At 38.8% G+C, this 17,689-nt stretch overlaps 1 protein-coding gene and 1 long non-coding RNA gene across 13 annotated transcripts in view; one reads left to right on the top strand and one right to left on the bottom strand.

Annotated features, from left to right (window-relative positions):
* LOC106948021 (disco-interacting protein 2 homolog A) overlaps window positions 1–17,689 on the top strand; it is an 87,046-nt gene that overhangs the window by 35,659 nt on the left and 33,698 nt on the right. For all 12 annotated transcript variants that reach the window (XM_015033451.1, XM_015033450.1, XM_015033445.1 and 9 more), the window contains exon 3: window positions 13,246–13,317. In XM_015033451.1, coding sequence (XP_014888937.1) covers window positions 13,246–13,317 — 72 coding nt within the window. The remainder of the gene's footprint in view (window positions 1–13,245; window positions 13,318–17,689) is intronic.
* On the bottom strand, window positions 3,288–13,319 carry LOC106948027 (uncharacterized). Its single transcript, XR_001425096.1, has 3 exons — window positions 13,244–13,319; window positions 3,803–3,811; window positions 3,288–3,298 (listed from the first exon to the last, which is right to left on the bottom strand). It is a non-coding gene; the product is annotated as an uncharacterized LOC106948027 (long non-coding RNA).

Here is a 17,689-nt window from a genome sequence, read left to right as displayed (position 1 = left end):
TAAACTCAGTGTGTAGACTGAGTGCATCAGGTGCAGGCTGAAAGGTGCCCCACACACCCACACTGAGGTGGTGGGGTTGGATTCCCAGCCAAGGTTTGGTGCATATGTGCATTCACAAAATGAAATACATCTTACCTCTGGTAAAAAACTAAAATTTAAGAAAAAAAAAAAACAGGAAATAATAAGTGTAAAAAAACAGCAATTTAACATAATTGCTTTAAGAATAGGAAAGAAAATAATCAAGAAAAACAGACATTTTTGTGCTTTGTTAAACATTTGGGGGAGAATGGAAACACAAACTTATTTAGGCAGTAAAGGTACCTCACTCCCTTCACCTTTAACTGGAATCAGTGATGCACCGATCAAGCTTTTTACCTGCCAAGTCCAATTTTTGATTAATTCCAACCATTTTTACTATTAATTATAAGAAATAAAGAGAAGAACATGTTGTGCAGGCTCCTTGATAAACAGTTTTGATTCCAACAAAAAAATGACACAATATGGATCTTCTTCCCATTCACTGTTTTTTTTTTCCTTTAACCATTTCAGATTTCTATTAAACTAAAGACATGTATCTAAGTATGTGTCTTTTGTTGATGACCAAAAATCACTTCATTTTTTTGTCTTTGTGCATTGAATTAATCACATTTTTCTGCACTTGATGTGCTGATCACCATTCAGAGATGATGGAGAGAAAATTGGTCTACTTAGACCTTGAGTAGGTCACTTGGTTATTTTAGTAAAATAAACAATTTCAGTAAAACAGTGTGGTGTTTGTCCAGATAATACTGCATAGTTTGGCTGTCTTCACTTTCTAGAGTTGATCCTAACAACCCTAGGCAACCATATCTCATATTGGCAGTGAAAAAATTAGACTCGTACTTAAGGTATTACAAGCACAGTCGCATATGTGTTTTTCTTTTCATCTCATACTGATGCTGGGCTTTCCACCAAGACCCAGTCGCGACAAATCACAGATGAGGAACAAAAAAGGCTTTGCTTTGTTCCTTGAAACTCTTAGAACAGAGCTCATTAGTTCTGGGCAAAGACGAATATATGGACAAACCCATACACACCGTTTCCTACTGCAACCCTACAACTACGTGGATCTGTGGTTGCATTCGTTAACTGAAATGCCATGGTATCCGTGTGTTGATGTTCAGCATTTTGTTTGTGCACACTACCCCCCCCCCCACCTTGCTGTCCCCCAATAAAGAAAAAAAAAATGCTTGTGTGTGTACATCTGCAAGGAGCTAAATGGCTGAGCTTGTGTCAAGCCGGTGAAACATGACCATTCATATGGTAATAACCGGGTGAAAAAGAAGACAATAAATCGCTTCAGGTCCTCTGAGACCGCGCTGAGGAGCGAGCAGAAGACACTGATCTGGAGGCTTCCGATGGGTCACCATCCGACTCCTATCTCTGAGTGCAGGGATGCTGGGCTACTGATCAGTGAGGTCCATGCTGGAGCTGCTGCAAGGTGCCTCTGCCAAGAAGGTGGGAGATGGAGCTACTCAAAAGCTTCTCTATTAGGAAAGCAGACTGAAATCAGGTGATTGGACTTTTTCCTTTCTTGAATAATTATTTTTCAGATTGTGTTCCTGTTAAGTGAAACGTAATTCTTACTTACTGATTTCATAGAAATACATTGTGTAAGTGTCCTAATCTGCAAACTTGAGTTCCAAACCAATTGTGATGGATATTTAGTCATCCTCTGGGAGGAGCTAAGTCAAAGTTTCCTGAAGCTTCCACATTGTTGTTCACATTTTTGCTTTACAATCTCAGCTTCCAGAGCACAAACATTAGTAGAAGTGCACTGGCCTGGACAATTTATTTTTGCAGCTCAGGCCTGATCCTGGTGGCTGTCTCCACTCTCAGAGCTGATTTATAAGCATGTTAGTGGATGACTGAAACATTCTGCCGCTCTAAGCGAGTGGAGTAAGTTATTTTACTCTAGTGCAGCTGAGGACTGAATGCTGCTTTCCAGCTTTGAGCATAATACTCTTATTTCAGGGCGGTGTGTTAACGCTGAGGCTCCTGCACTGGTCACGCTTGTCACACAGATGTCGCGCTCCACAAATCACACACATGAATACACACTAAGCCCACAGGCAGAATGAAAACACTCAAACAATGAGACAGTATTGCTTTTTTTTTTTCTTTCTTTTTTTTTTGATTATATTCTTTCACTTTGTGTTTTTAATTTCTATTAGACTTCAAAAATAACCTAGCGGTGCAGATGTGATAAAAATGTAATTATTTAATAGTATTTTCATACGTATGGAATTAAGGTCTGCTTTGCTCTGGAGGTTTCTGAAAGCCCTCCGTTGTGCTGTGTAATGTTGCTTTGCGCCATCTCTGCTGCTGCTGTTCCTGTAGGTGAGACACGTGTTTGCACATCGTGAAGTCCTGGCTGAGGGCCAGAATAGCAGCACAGCTCAGCGCATTCTGGGAGTAGCATGTGTAAATGAAGCCGACATGAATGGGGTTGGATCGGAGCCAGACCAGTTCGACTCTCGCATATATGAACCAACGGTTTGCTTCATTTACATACTTGAGGACACTCGCGGACAATATGTCCTATTATTCTAACCTTCTCTACTACAAACCCGACACCAAACCGTTTACTTTTTTACCTTTTTTCTTTACTTTGTGTTTAACCTTGAACCTTTTGGCACATTACAACCATCTATTATAAAATATTTTATAAGCACAACAAAAAAAGCACATAAATGTAAAGTGAATAGAAAAAAAAATTGAACAAGATTTTCAATATTTATTAAAAAACAAAAACCTGAAAACTATAAGATGGCATTTGTACCAACAATTTTCTTGTCCAGCCACCTGTTTGCTGCAATTCTTTTGCGTTATGTCAGTTTTGCACAATGAAAGGACTGGATTTTTTTCCACATTCTTTTGTGCAAAAATAGTTCAAGTGATGTCACACTGGACGGACGGCATCTGTGAACCTCGCTTTTTAGGTTTTGCCTCAGAGTCTTTATTTAAATTATGTCTGGACTTTGGGCAATTTTAATACATGAAGAAAAGTTGATGCAAATCTTTCCGTTGTAGCTTTTGGTGCGTGTTTAGGGACATTGTCCTGCTGGAAAGTTAAACCTCCTGGTCTCAAGTCTGCTGCCGCCGCTAACACAGCGAACCCAACAGTTTTTAAATGCTTCCCTGCTCCAACACAGCTGAATCAAATGAATGCATCATTACCAGGCCTGCTGATTAGGAATCCAGCCTTTTGATTCAGGTGTGTTGAAGAAGTTGCAGACTCTCTGGGACTGGAGGTGGACTATGAGAGGCCCCATGGGCCAAAACTTACAAACTCTCTTACACGTACTAACAAACCCTCTCGCATTCGGCACTGCCACAGAGCTCAACGTGTTTTCGTCTAGGATTACATTCATTCGTGTTATTGTCAACTCTGACCAGCATTCCTAACAATTTTTTTCCTTTCCGTTTTGACAATATTTTAGTAAAGTCCATTGAGTTTTGAGGTGGTAAAGAGAAAATATGAGAACGTTCAGTTGGGATAAATTGAACTGAGGATACTTTTAATTTGTTTATGGCACATTATCAGGTTAATGTGTCCTTGCACTTATGTCTATGTGGTCTTGCTTCTTTATTTCTCCCAGAACTGATGTAAGTGTGTTTCTCTGTTGTGTATGTATACAATAGTAGTGTTGATTTGTGACTTGTTAATTATGGCTGCCCCTCTTGCCTGCTCCCTGAAACAGTGCACAGCTGCAGGCTCCCCAGTGTAAAGCAGCGCTGCATCTAATGTCTTATTATTCACGCTGTCTGTCTGCTCACCAGCCATACTGAGCCTGAGGGACGAAGGGGGGATTTTGGTCTCTGTGTGTGTGTGTGTTTGTGATGAGGGGGTTGTGTATTAACAAAGTGGTAATGGAGGGTTAGTTCACTCTCCTAATTGGTTGGCACTACTTAATTAAAAGCGATGCGACGCTGTGATTGGAGCTGTTGATGGATGGAGGCCGAGGGACGCCATGGCGCCTTAGGATCAGAGTTATCAGATAGTGTGTGTGTGTGTGTATTAGCAGCACGTGCGTCTTTAGAAAGGAAGAGGAAGTCATTATCTTTTAATCATGTCCTCCTCTATTTCTCATTTTTCTCTCTTTCCTCTTTTTGTCATCATGTCTTCCTTTTGTGTCTGAAATTCTCCAGTCAGCTCCACCTCCTGATGTTTCTCCAGCTGGCTCCCAGTTTCGGTTTCATCGTCATCTTCAATCAACCCTCTTTTCTGCAACACTTACCCGTCTTCCTCCTGAGGCTGATTTACTCCAAGTCTTTTCAATGTTTGTTTTTTTCTTATTTTAATTATCTATCAGTGCGTCTACAGGTACTTCTGTTCAACTTATGCTTTAACAGACATATTTCTTATAGCCTTAAGTTTATCCAAGTTGGAGCAGAATGCTACATTCGGTATGTGAGCTAAATGGATTTGGCCTTGAATCAAGTTTGCTGTAAACTCCTGAAGTGAATGGAACATTGCTGTTTGCACATTTTTTAGTTTCAAAGGACTTCAAGGGCCAATTTCTTTCTGTTTTTTTCTTTGCCTTATCACAAGACTGCAAAGTGTTTAGGGCTACAAAATATGTTTTGTTTATTGTTTTCTTTATTGCGATACATTTTCAGCAGTCTGTACTGTTCTCTTACCAATGAACAGCCTCTAATTGTGAATGATTGTGAACAGAAGCTTTATTTTAATCTACCGATTGAATCAAACAAACCCCTGCAAAATCAATAATCCGCTAAAAATGTGTTTAAGAACTTTGTAGATTATACTCTGCCGCTGAGCACAGTGCCAAGATGTTTGTTGTTGCTGGTCATCACGCTTCTCATGAGAGATTTGGTCAGCTCCAAAACTGCCATAGGATCATTAACGGAAGGCCGAAGGTCGATCCCTATCTTTGCTATAATAATTTTAACAATGTGAGTCAAGATCCTGCCTGGAGCTCCAGGCTGACGTCTAACGGTAATCATTTTGATGATGAATATATGCACTAATTGCTATCAACTTCTGGATGGTCTTGTAGTCATTCCCAGTCTTGTCTCTGGCATCTTTTGGCAGCTCCTTGGTCTGTTTGAAAAGAAATTTAGGGAGAAGAAATTGATCAATGTAATTGTCATTTTGGGAAAATAACAAATAGATTTAAGCAAGAATTTTGACCATTTAATCTGCTCTGCAAGAATGATCATATCCTGTTAAACACTTCAGTATTTTACATTTGTGCTACAAACCTCTAGATGAGGACATATGACTGTGACTAACCAGTCTATAGGTGCCAGAATGTTTCTGGAAATGACTGAAATCACTATTTCTAAGTGGTGAGGCCAATTCTGCGGATAAAAAAAAAAAACAGCCATGGTTCTTTTTTGGGGTTCCTGATTTTGCTCCTGAGCATACCTGAGGGGCTGTGGGCAAAGTCAGCAAAACAGCAAAGATTGTAGGCGCCTTCCTGACAGCTCCAATGACATGTCTAACTCTGCAAAGCTCCATCACCCTCCAAAGGCTGTACTTGAGCAATTTACAGGCAGCAGTTTGGACTCAACAATGTGTCCTGTGTATTACCTCTAACATGCCATTAGGACGGGCAGCATTTAACACAGTCATCGGAATGCAACACTTCATTTCCTTTTTGAATTAAGAAATTGACATGGGAGTTTTCCTTTTTTCTGTTGTTCTTCCTCTGTTTTGACAGTAGTTGATATTTTTAAAATCCTCTCCTAACCCGTAAGAAGAACTCAACATGACATTAGGGAAATAAACAAAATGATCCTGTTTGAATATGTCACTGCTTCCATGCGGGGCTGCAGAAAATATGGATTCACAGTCATCATCATATTGTTAAAGTGCAATATTGCAACTGCATATGACCACTTGAATGCTGCACTTTGTTATGACATTTAAAGTCACTCATGCAGTAATATATTAACAGTTAATAAAGATTGTAGTTACATTCTACAGATCATGCATGTCCTGAGTGCAACATTGTTGAGGAAGATAAGGTGATTAAAAATGTGTTCGTTGGCACAAAAGTGATCAATATTCATCTGTATAACATTTCTAAGTTTTCATAAAGTAATGTAGCTGTTTTAATGTTCACAATTGTGCATCTTATCAATGAAACACAAAAAGTTAAAAAGTATTTTGTATGATTTCCACTGCTCTAATGTGTTTAATTGGTTTGAGCAGTTGTCAATTAGTCTAGAAACTGTAGAAGATTTATGTTTAATGTATTATTTCAATTTATTTTTACCAACATGTTTCTTCTATCTGTGAGTATTTTGAAATTGCCCAGCCAAAGTTCAGATTTGATTTTGATATAGCATCTGTGGAGGTAGCTAAAGATTAGGGTGATGGCAAAGAGCTCTTCCAACCTCAAAAACTAGAAGCTCATCACTAAAAATAAACGTTAAAACATGAAGAAGGTAGGCGTTAGAAAGGTGTTTGATAATTGACAATTTTAAAAAGCAATTTAACTTGTAATTTTTTTTTTATTAAATTGTTAACGAAAACATTATTTGTTTTACAACAATGATACCTCTTGTACTTTTTTCTTACTTTTAGCCTTTAGTTGTTGGTAATTTCCTTTTGACTAAGCACTAATGAAAATATCAAAATCTGCCAAGGGTATGAATCATTTTACCATCCTATTTAACCACCAGCCTAAAAATTCACAAGGAAATGTATTTTGTTCTATAAAATCAACAGTGGTTATTAATTTACCTCACATATTGAATTCAATGGCTTTGTACAGGATTTTCCCCATAAACCTCCTCGGAGAAGGCGATTAGCCTGGCAGTGAAATGCCTAAAGAAGCAGACAGGATGTTCTTTTCTCTGGAAGTGTTTGGCTACATTCATTAGCTAAACATTAATTAGCCTAATCATATGCAGGCATTCACTGAACGTGTATGCCACAGGGCAAATAGGTGGCTAATGTCTAAAATGAAATACAGATGCAGAGCCGCTCAGACATGCAGACATCTATCCCCTCCTCTTCGGAGGAGGCTGAGGAAACCCGTGGGACTCCTGGAGTACTCTATCTCCAGCCAGTCTAAATACAGGGGAGGATTTTCCTCAACATCAAAGATAGACTAATCTCACCCCTCAGTGGCTTCCTCTGGTTGAATGTTTTTTTTTTTTTTTTTACCCACAAAGCAGTTTTTAGGTAGAAATTGTTGAAGAATTACAATGTCAATCTCAAAGTTTCCAAACTCATCCCTCACTTGATATTTCTGATTCTTTGTTTCGTAATCTTCATGTTTGATTTTTGTTGCTCTGCTTTGAAACAAGCTGTCTTCGTGCGGTGCAACCTGACTTGTGTGAACGTGTCACAACAAGCTAATGAAGGCTCTTCACAGTTGTTGTACAGTGGAAGTGCTGTGTGGGATCGGTATGTGGGAAAGGTGGGGGGCAGGGGTCTGCTTTGACACCCTAATCCTGCAGCCAAGCTCGGCTTTGTGGAAACCTTCGCTGGGAGGAGAGTGAACAAGGGACGGATGGAAACGGTGAAAGAGAGAGAGAGGTGGGGGGGTGTTTAGGTGGGGGGGGGTGATAGCAGAGAGGGGTGCTGCGAGTGGAGGGTTAGAGAGAGAGGGAGGGGAATGATAGGACGGCAGGATGAGGGAGATGGGGTTCGATCATTCTCCTGCTCTGACTTTGAAAGGAAACAAAGAATGGCAGAGTGGCCTGATTTATGACAGCAGGACGTGTTAGACTGTTTTAGCTGGTTAGCCTCGGCTGACCCCACGGCCTCTTATTCTGAACCTCCTTCCATCACTGCTGTGTTTGCTGAAGACATCACCGCTATGCAGCCTCCACTGGCTTCTGTGAGTTACTCTGCCTGTCTTTATAGTTTGCTACAGGTCTTATGTGTGTGTGTGTGTGTGTGTGTGTGTGTGTGTGTGCGTGTGTGTGTGTGTGTGTGTGTGTGTTTTAATGCTATTATTATTAACCAAGCATTTTAAGTCCAAGATAGACTGTAAAGATGCCCTGTGGTGTTGTGCTTTTTTTCCTCTTATCTGTATTTTTGCCTTTTTCTTTCCTCATCAGATGTGAATGCACACGTATGTCCAGTTAAAGTCGGATCAGAGAAATACTTTGCATCCTAAAATCAGATGATCACGATATTCCATTCCTGCAAATACGTACAGAAAAAAATTGAAAGATTCAAATGACAGTGACATATAAAACCTAGGCCAAATGTGCAGGAAAGCTTATGCTGACAGACAGCTGGTCACATCTGCTTTTTCTGCCGCAATTAATGCACAAGCCCAGAGAGTAGTTTCTCCCCCTGCCTAAATATTTAGTTGTGGTTTTCTGTGTCTGAAGGGCAGACAGTTTGATCGCTGGCTCAGCAGCGGAGTTGGCACGTTTGTGGGTCAGACTGGCACGGGATCTGACATTGTGGAAAGGGTGGGGCCATCTTTCTGGCTGCTGGTCATTCAAGAAGAGGGGGTTGGAGTCTGGTGCAGACATGAAGGTTTTTATTTCAGGGGTTCAAGGATTTCAGTGGCAGAGGAGGAACAAATTTATAATGCAATAATTGCAGCACCATATGTTTGTAGAATGATTTATATATTCTGGAGGAGGAATTGGTGTTACCACAAACCGGCCACATTGATTTTAGTTCAGTTGTACTAATTGTTCCTTTTATGCTTCAGTTTGCAAGAGATGGACAAAGAGAACCTAAACGTAGAGCTCAGGATATTAAGAATCCCAACAAAAAATCCAAATGAATTCAAATAATCACGCATCAAAAATGGTAAGCATAAAACACAATAACTACCACAGTAACGTGAAAATTAAGTAATCTTTCTCACATGTAGAGAAGAATAAATCTACGAGTGGCAATTGATAAAACAAATGTAAACACACACAAAAAATAAACACACTTAAAACGCAGTCCTAGTCTTTCGAAATAAAGCAGAAAACTGGGGAAATATTGTTTGAATGCAAACCGGGAAGCATGACATTAATAATGAATGTGGTTAGTGCACCTATAATTCTTGAAACCTAAGTAGATGCTGCCAACATTTCCAAATCCGTCATATTTCATGACAGACGGCACTTAAAGGCTCAAAAGGATCAAATAGAACAACACTTTGTTCTCCAGGGAGCCTTCCTCTTATCTGCTCTAAAGTCTTGCTCTCTCTCGCTCTCTTGCAGCTACAGTGAACCTCACATTTCTCACAGTGCCAAGGAAAATACATCTTTTTACATCCTCAGACTTCATTGAAAGTTTAACTCTTCTTTACTCAATAGCAGCATCTACTTCGAAGTGTTATCAGAGCAGCCTGCTATTGTTTAGTATGGTATGTTCACTGATCGGGAAGATATTTTTGACTTTCATTGTTTTGTTTTGTTTTTTTATGTAGAGCAGACTATTAATTAAACACATGAGAATAGTAGCTATAAAAAAATCAATGCAACATTCTTTTTAACACTTGGATTGCAGTCAGGATAAGAACGTTGAGGTTACTGGATTATTTTTCATGATGTATCACAGACTTGATCTGTTGCTGCCACTCAGATGTGCACACAGATATTCACAAACACTTTTTTGACCTCCGCTGCGTGAGGGTTCTGATTGTTTTTAATGGGTCACAAGTGCAAACAGTTTCACACACCGCTATCAAATTTAAATTCCGGCCTGGGTGACAAAGTTAAAGGTAACCACATAAAATGATTGAATGAGTTTTTTTATTTTTTTTCCACAGCCTCCAGTAAATAAGATGCTGTCACGTCAGACGGATGGTGTGGAAGTGGACGTTTGACAGGAGATTTCTCTTTTTGTTTTTGTTTTCTCTGCTTAGCAGACTGAAGGTGACTGAAAAGAGAGAAAGTGTCTGGAGGTCAGGAGATGACAGGAAGGCTTCTGTGTGTCGTCAGCGAGGACTTAGTGGCTGGGATGATGCTGGAAGAGGTTTGAGTGGAAGGATAAAGGGAACAAAGGAGCAGGCTTATGATTAAGGTGGATCCTGACTGAGAGAAGATGCAGTCCTTCAGCTGAGCCCGTCCTGCTTATTCTCTTTGATGATATGAGAAAGTCCCTTAGCTCTGTGTCAAGCCTTTGTTTATCTCCCATCTGACACATTCCTTCTCTGTTTTGTTTTACTGTGCTTCCAATCTTCTAAAGTGCGTAATTTGAGGACTTTTCTGTACATGGCTCAGAAGGTGGTCAAATGTTGTAAATTTCCCAGAAGCAGCAGAAACTCCATACCCCATTGTGCAATTTACCATAGTTGCAAAGCCGTCCTCTATCTATCTTTCCATCTGTGTCCTCCCCACCATTCCCATTCCCACCTCCCGCCCCCCTCTGTTGTTCCCCAGTCAGCAGGGCACAAATTGACCTTTGAATCCTCCCGTTTTGCTCCTATGGAGGTACTTAAAGGTCTGAGAGAGGAAATAGATTCAGTCAGTAAGTAATGCACAGATACACATCATTTATGTGCAAACACTGTTTTACAGGGATGTGCACCCTTCCAGAGGAAATCTTGCAACTCTTTACTTCAAGATGTAGGTTCTGTCCTCATTAAGATGGATATCAAAATCAACTTTTTCAGGATGGAGGGAAGATCAGTCCTGATGATCTTCTCTGCTTACCAAGTTGTTTGTTGCAGTCTGGCCCTGATATTTAGGGAAGCAGAGATTTTCTCCATGTTAGCCCTTTCCAAACCCATGCAAACAGAGTCTATCTTAGTTTTTTTTAATCTGATTTTGGTTTTAACCTTATTGATAGAAGGGGATCATCTCCTGCTCTGACTGCAGCTGAGGGGGACCGCTGGGTGAGGACTGGGTGTGCCTTTGCCCTGAGGAGCAGGTAATGACAGCTCCTGTTGGTGGTTGACAAAGAGCAGGAACAGTGCATGCATTCTCACCAGTCTCCATAATTCTCCAATGACACCAAAAAGTCACCAGATTCACTGCTGAGGCTTTTTTCCCTTTTTTTTTTCTTCTAAAAAGTAGCTGTAAGTTGCCAACTTGGCAACTTTGGAATTTCTGTTACTGTTGTCTCCAGCTTCTGGCACAGAATATGTATTACAAACCTTTGATTATTTTATTAAATGTTTTTTAAGAGAAAAATTATTGTTTGGGAATCAAATATTTAATGTAGTCTAACAAGGGGCTCAGGGTAAGGCGTGACTTTTACACAACATTCAAAACTATTCCATAATATTTTATGACAAAGTTACTTGTTCTCGGATCAGAAGATTAGTTTTACTGAGACATAACTCCATGGATCAGCGTGTTCTCCGGGCGCCCCGACCTCGCAGGCCGCAGGCCAGAATTTGGAGCTGTCGCAGAGAATAGTGGGCCTCTATTGTGCGTTTGTCAAACTGGATGGCTGCTGCGGTGTGCAAACAGGCACGCTGGCACGCACACAGACACTCACTGATGTTCACGCACACAAACAGAGAATTTATTACTCGAACGAGTCAGTGTCAGGTCAGACGGCTTAGCCTGTGGACAGCATTGCATTGTTGCTGGCCTCCATCTCTCTTGGACATTTAACAGTGCAGGCATTCAGTTGTTACTGGTGACTCAGGAGCAGTGGGCAGCGTTGCAAACAACACCTGCCTTCACATTATCACACAGTTGTTCTGAAGAGGCTTAAAGAGCAGAGTACAAGCAGAAATGAGCCCAACAAGCTGCAAGTAGCGATGTGGAATCATTTACTGTGGCTTGCAGAAGAATTAATGTTACTTAAGTTGTTTCACATTTTGTCCCATTAGAGATTTATTGTGGTAGACCAATGCTGAGTAATGCATATTTGCAAAGGGAAAGGAAAATGATACCTGGTTCAACAAATGTTGAAAATCGGAAAAGTTTGTGGAGTGCATTTGTATTTAGCTAAGAAAAAAATCCCCACAACTTTAGTAAGGTTTGCAAAAAAACATGTAGAAGATTTTGCAAATATTTAGCAGAATGTGGTGTCATCTGATAGGACCAAAATGTTCCTTTTTGGAAAATGGTAGTGGCAGCATCAAGCTGTGGGGATGCTTTTTTTTTTTTTTTTTGTGAGGACAGGGAAGCTTGTCAGAGTTCATGGGGAGATAGATGGAGCTAAATGCAAGGACACTCATGGACATTATGCATCCAATCTGCCTGAAGAATAATGAACAAATATTTCATACTTTCTGGAAGCATTGGATAATTATGCGAGTCTTCAGATGGATGTATTGTTTGTGAAATATTTGGTCAGCTGTCATGAACCCCTTGGAAAGGAACATAAACACTGTACTTCATAATACTGGATTAACATTTTTCTTTTAATAAGTTGAAACCAACACAGAGATATGCATCATGTGGTGGATTCTCCTAACAGCTGAGGTTATTGTCACAAGGTTCTGTGTCTCAGTATTCCAGTTTTGGTCTACCTCGGAGTTGTTACAGGGTGTGGAAGTGAAGCATGCCCATAGTTTGGCTTTAAAAAAAAGCTCAAAATGAATCTTAATTTTCTAAACAACAACACAAAAAACAATTCCATCAGGCTGATTCAGGTTTAAAGTAGTATCTTTAATGGAAAACGAGAAGTGCTCCACTTATCTAGGATTGGCCAGTCTTCATCATAATGACCTTTTTGTGTTTTTTGACATTTCTCATGCTCTTTTAAGCCACTCTGTAGACTAGACTTACAACTCTGTAGTTATTTTAGAACTTGTGTCTTTCTTGACACATTTCTCTCATTCTTTCTTTTTTTTCTGTCTTAATTTATTTTACAAAAAATTCTTAAAAGCGTACTCTTGGATTCGTCTGGTCTTATTTAAATTATTGCCTTTTATTCACATGCAGTGGGAAAAAAAACTGTCATGCGTCCATCAGTATTTCTACTTTGGGATGTTATTTTGGGCACTCATAAATGATCCTTTAAACTCCACTTGCTCAGCTGATATTATTCAAATACTCTTCTCTAGCTTGTATATTAAAAGTGTTGTTCTTGTAAAGCTGCTAAATATTCTGTGAGTGAACGAAAAGTGTGTATGTCTGAGGGATTTAGCATTCCCTAACCAGAACCTGGATCTGGTACCATGTGGTGCCAGTCTAACCAGCCTGGCAGTGTGATCCTGGGGCCGTCATACACACCAACACACACAGAACAGCAAACCTCAGCCGAGCTAATGACTCATCTCTCTCTGTCCCCCCTCCCTGTCTCTTTCTCTCTTTTCTCTCTCTGTCTGTTCCTCTATTTGTCTGTCTTTGTCTGTACAGGAGACATCACTCAGAAGGGCTATGAGAAAAAAAGAAGCAAGCTGCTGGCGCCCTACATCCCACAGATACAAGGTAAGCGTCACCGGCCTGTTGGATCGATTCTGTCGAGAGAAGATTTGACTTAGCTCCGGCTGCATAAGTGAATAACAGGGAGGATGTGGGGACCAATGAAATGTGGAAAAACAAAACCTCTTTTACATATTTTGCTTTCCAAACAGTTTTAAAAATAACATGGAACAGTATGTACTAATAAAGTTTTCATAAAGGGGATTTTAACTCAGTTACGCTTTGCTCATGTGTTCCTGTAAGTCTGTCTGCGTGCTTCAGGTCAGAGAGCCTTGGATATGAAAGCATATGTGAGATTGCAGTTTTTCTGATTAACAATTAACTTTCAAAAATAAATAGAAAGCTACATCGATTGTAGTCATTTTAATTTTGGTGTTTTTGGTGAGTGACATATGAATATTTTACGGGACTGCTTGAAATGCTATTAAACTGTTGGTGAAAAGGTTATGTCCACTTCATTGGCATGGAAGTTAAAATAATTCTGTAATTTTAAGTGGTCGCAGAGAACCCACATACTTTCTGTTGCCGTCAGCATTTTTCTGCTGGATGTTTGACCACTCTTCATGAGGGAATTGATGTAGCTCATGTAAATTGTTTGGCCTTTAAGCGCAGTCTACTTATTTCCAATATGGTTGAGGTAAAGACCTTTCCATTAGTTTAAAGACAGTCTGCTTTATTCTAAATCTGTTTTAGATTTAGATCCTTGTCCTGTTGGAACACCAAGTTTCAAACATCTCAACGTTGGTCTGAAATGTTGAAGAACTTAGACACAGAGTCTTTCTCATTCTACCGTATCAACTTTTTGTGATGTACTGCTAAAACCAACAATAAATCAGGACCTTAGCATACTCCTTCTGCCACTATGCTTGTCATTTCGTATGTTTTAAAACTTCACTTTGATTCCTCCAAAGATACGTCTTGTCAGTGTGGAGAAATCTTTGCCTTAATAGACCATCAAACCTTTGACCATATTCATTTAGCTTCATATTTAATTTGTGCTTGAAGTTGTTGATTTTTGGAGCAGGGCCTTCATTGCTGCACAGTGAACAATATCACAACAAGTGATCGAATAGTTTCTAGTTCCTGAAAGACTTGAGTCTGGGTGCTTCTTTAAGATATTTAGCAAGTTTCCTTTGTGTGAAAGCTACAGATAGGGTGACATGAATGAAACTTGAACACAAATGAGTCTTCCAAAATCAAAATGATCTTAAAACTGGGTTTCGAATGGATAAATCAGACTGATATAGCTTCCCCAGATCTCTGAGACACCAAGCTTGAGCCCAAGATTTGTGGTAAGACATTAATTTGTTCATTCAAACATTACCTTTTCCAATAGGAGGTGTCAAAAAAATCAGGTAAACCGCTGTCAAAGACTTGTTCATTGCTACAAAAGACTGTAGATGTATCTGCAACTCACTAATATTTCAAATATTGACAGAAAGGTCTTACTCAGCTGGTCTTTTTGTACAAAATATTTTAATTCCTTTGTAGAATTTGGATGATTTGTTTTCTAAAATGTGAAACTAGAAATGTGTTTTAGCTTAACTCACCCAGCTTTCAAAATCTTAGTTCTTTAGTATGCTTAATAAGTTGCTTTTTTACCCAAAAGAGTTGCTGACTCCTGCCTTAGATGCACAAAAGTGCAAATTATAAGGATAAAACACATACAAGTGTTTTAGGAGCTTTCAGGCATAAAAAGACGACATGATAGAAGAAATTAGTGGCACAGCATGTTATTCTCTCATTACTGACATGAGAGAAAAACATGTGCTTTATGTGTTTAAAGATTTTTAAACCAGCACTTGTAATACAAATGTTTTTTTGGAATAAATTGTACCTAATTTGATGGGTCACAGTCAATATAATAACAGTATTTATATATCAGAGGAGTGTATTTATCCCTGTTTTGGAGGCAGATTCTGCCTGCATTCGAAGTGAATCCCAAAAGTTACCACTGCTCCATCTTCCATCTACTCCCCACAGTTTTCAGTTCGGCCTGCTCCGACAGGCGTGAGTGGAAACCAGAGTCTACTGTGGGCTTCCAGCTCCAGGCTTTCCACTGGAATTAGCAGGACTGTTATTTAGCTTGGGTGGATCATTTCCTTCATTCTCCCGATCCATCACTTTTTGTTAGTTTTGTGTGATTCTTTGTTTAATCTTTTTGAGTCCAAGACCAAGTGGTTTAACTTAAGCCAGTAGCATGTGTCCTGAAACTTTGCACATGGGTTTTGGATTTCTTAAGAAACTATTTCAGTACAAATAATCTGGTTAAGATTTAACAGACACAGAGTGAGAACTATTCAGGATATTGTTGTTATCCTTTAATATTTCAGTATGTGTTTGTTTTTCTGTAAATAGCTTTTATGTGTCACACTTCTGAAATGTGCCATATATATAATTTGTGTCTTAATAGAATATGCAAAGTTATTTATAAAAGCCTTCATGTTTCAGGTACAGAAACATGCAGATATAGAAACTTATAAACTTTCAAATTCAGAAGATTCTAATAAGAACAAAAGATTTTAAAATATCTGGAAACATGCTTTCAAAAAACAGATAATCTTGAATAAACTGAAAGATTGCTCTGAAAAGAATTATGACATTTAAAAATCCAGAGTTGTTGACTAGATTCAATTTTAGAATTTTTTTTGCATATTTGAAAACTAACACCTTTATAAACAGCTACGAAACAGAAACAGCTTATGTCCAAAATAGATGAAAATGAGATGATTTTGAAAAAATAAAACAAAATGAAGGTAGTAATGTACGATAAGAGCGCTTTATTAATTCAACTTAAAATATTATTTAACTTGCTTAAATTTAAAGTTACTTCATTGTCATATTTGTTTGACATAACTTAATACATTTATTATTAATGTATTATGTATTTTTTTTAGTAGTCATACGTAAATGTTTCAGATCATCAAACTAATTTTAATCAGACAAAAGTAACTTTGGTAAATACAAAAGGCAGTTTGTAATTTTGTCAGATCTATAATATCAATGACAGCATTTTGTGTTTACTTAAGTTATCTTTTCTCTGATATTTTGAAAACCTAAACCTTCTAAGTGTGGCATTAAAGCAAAAATAGAAGGAATCTGTAAGGAGGCCAACACTTCTTCACAGGACTGTCGCTATCACTATGCACCATTAGAGTTTTATGGGGCTACTAGCATGAAATTAACTTGATGGCAAATCAATTGAATTTTTTAAGCCTTGCATATTAAATTTAGATTATTCTTTATGTTTCACCAAATAGGGTCCAGAATGAGTTAGTTTTTACAAAAGCAAAACTGATTTTCTTTTGATGTTTCCCAATGTAAATAACTCGATGGGAGGGAGCTTTTGTTAGGATGACATGTTCTGCTGACCTCACCAGCACACTGCAGGACCTTCCTGTATTTTGCTATGCAGCTGGGGAACCAAACCACAGTTGGTCAGGACACTCTGTTGTTGCTGACCAATAGAAGTTCGTCAGCAGGCGGTGAGCACGCTTTAACTTCATCAGGAAGTTGAGCTTCTGTTGCTCCTTTCCCTGTTGGTGGGGAAACATGCCTAGATCAGAAAAATATTTTCCTTTTGCATGCAGAGGGATGACTATTTCTTGAATTCCTGGGATTTTTAGATTTACAATACTGGAAAAAAAAAATACCAATCAGGTGCCTTTATGGTTTTTGTTTTAAAGTTTCAGATAGAAATTGTAAGGTTGTTTCTAGTATATTGAAGTATGTAACTTTTCATTGTACAACCACATCCAAGAGCATATAACTTAACTTTCAGAAAAGTCAGAAGGAAGTTGATATTATATATTAGTCAAAATTAAATACTAAGTAATATTTGAGTTGCTTTTCCATTACTCAAAATAACATCCGAAGGCCTTTTTTTATCTGTAAAAGGTAGAGACTATAGTTTGCATTGATCTTAGGAGTTTTTAATAATCTCCTGCTGATCATGGATTTCAATAACTGCTGACACTACCTTGAATAAAACCAAATATTCCATTTGATTACTGAGGAATAAACCTTTAAGAGCATAAATTTGCTTTATGCTTCTCAAGCATGTCTTTAAAGCTATCACTTTACAGTTAGCGACATAAACCACATTGATTTCATCAAGGTAGCTTTTTTTGTGTGACTGCAACTTCTTACTCGATTTTTGTCATAAACCAGTCATATTTGGTATGTAGGAGGTGATACACAGACATGCATCATTATGACTCACAGCAGTAACCAAGTGCTGTCTTGAGACAGGTGATATAAATTCATCAGTGTGCGCTGAGAACCAATGAAGACATCTGCTGTGACTGAGCAGACCCCTGATTGGCTGAGTGTTGTGTTTCTGGGTGGGGTGTTCTGCCCAGCAACCGGGTCTACCGTC

Source organism: Poecilia latipinna, unplaced genomic scaffold (genome assembly GCF_001443285.1).
Source record: "Poecilia latipinna isolate Pla-1442-1.1 unplaced genomic scaffold, P_latipinna-1.0 Scaffold269, whole genome shotgun sequence".
Lineage (NCBI taxonomy): Eukaryota > Metazoa > Chordata > Actinopteri > Cyprinodontiformes > Poeciliidae > Poecilia > Poecilia latipinna.
Note: the sequence above shows the minus strand (reverse complement) of the source record. Positions and strands in the feature narration are given on the sequence as shown.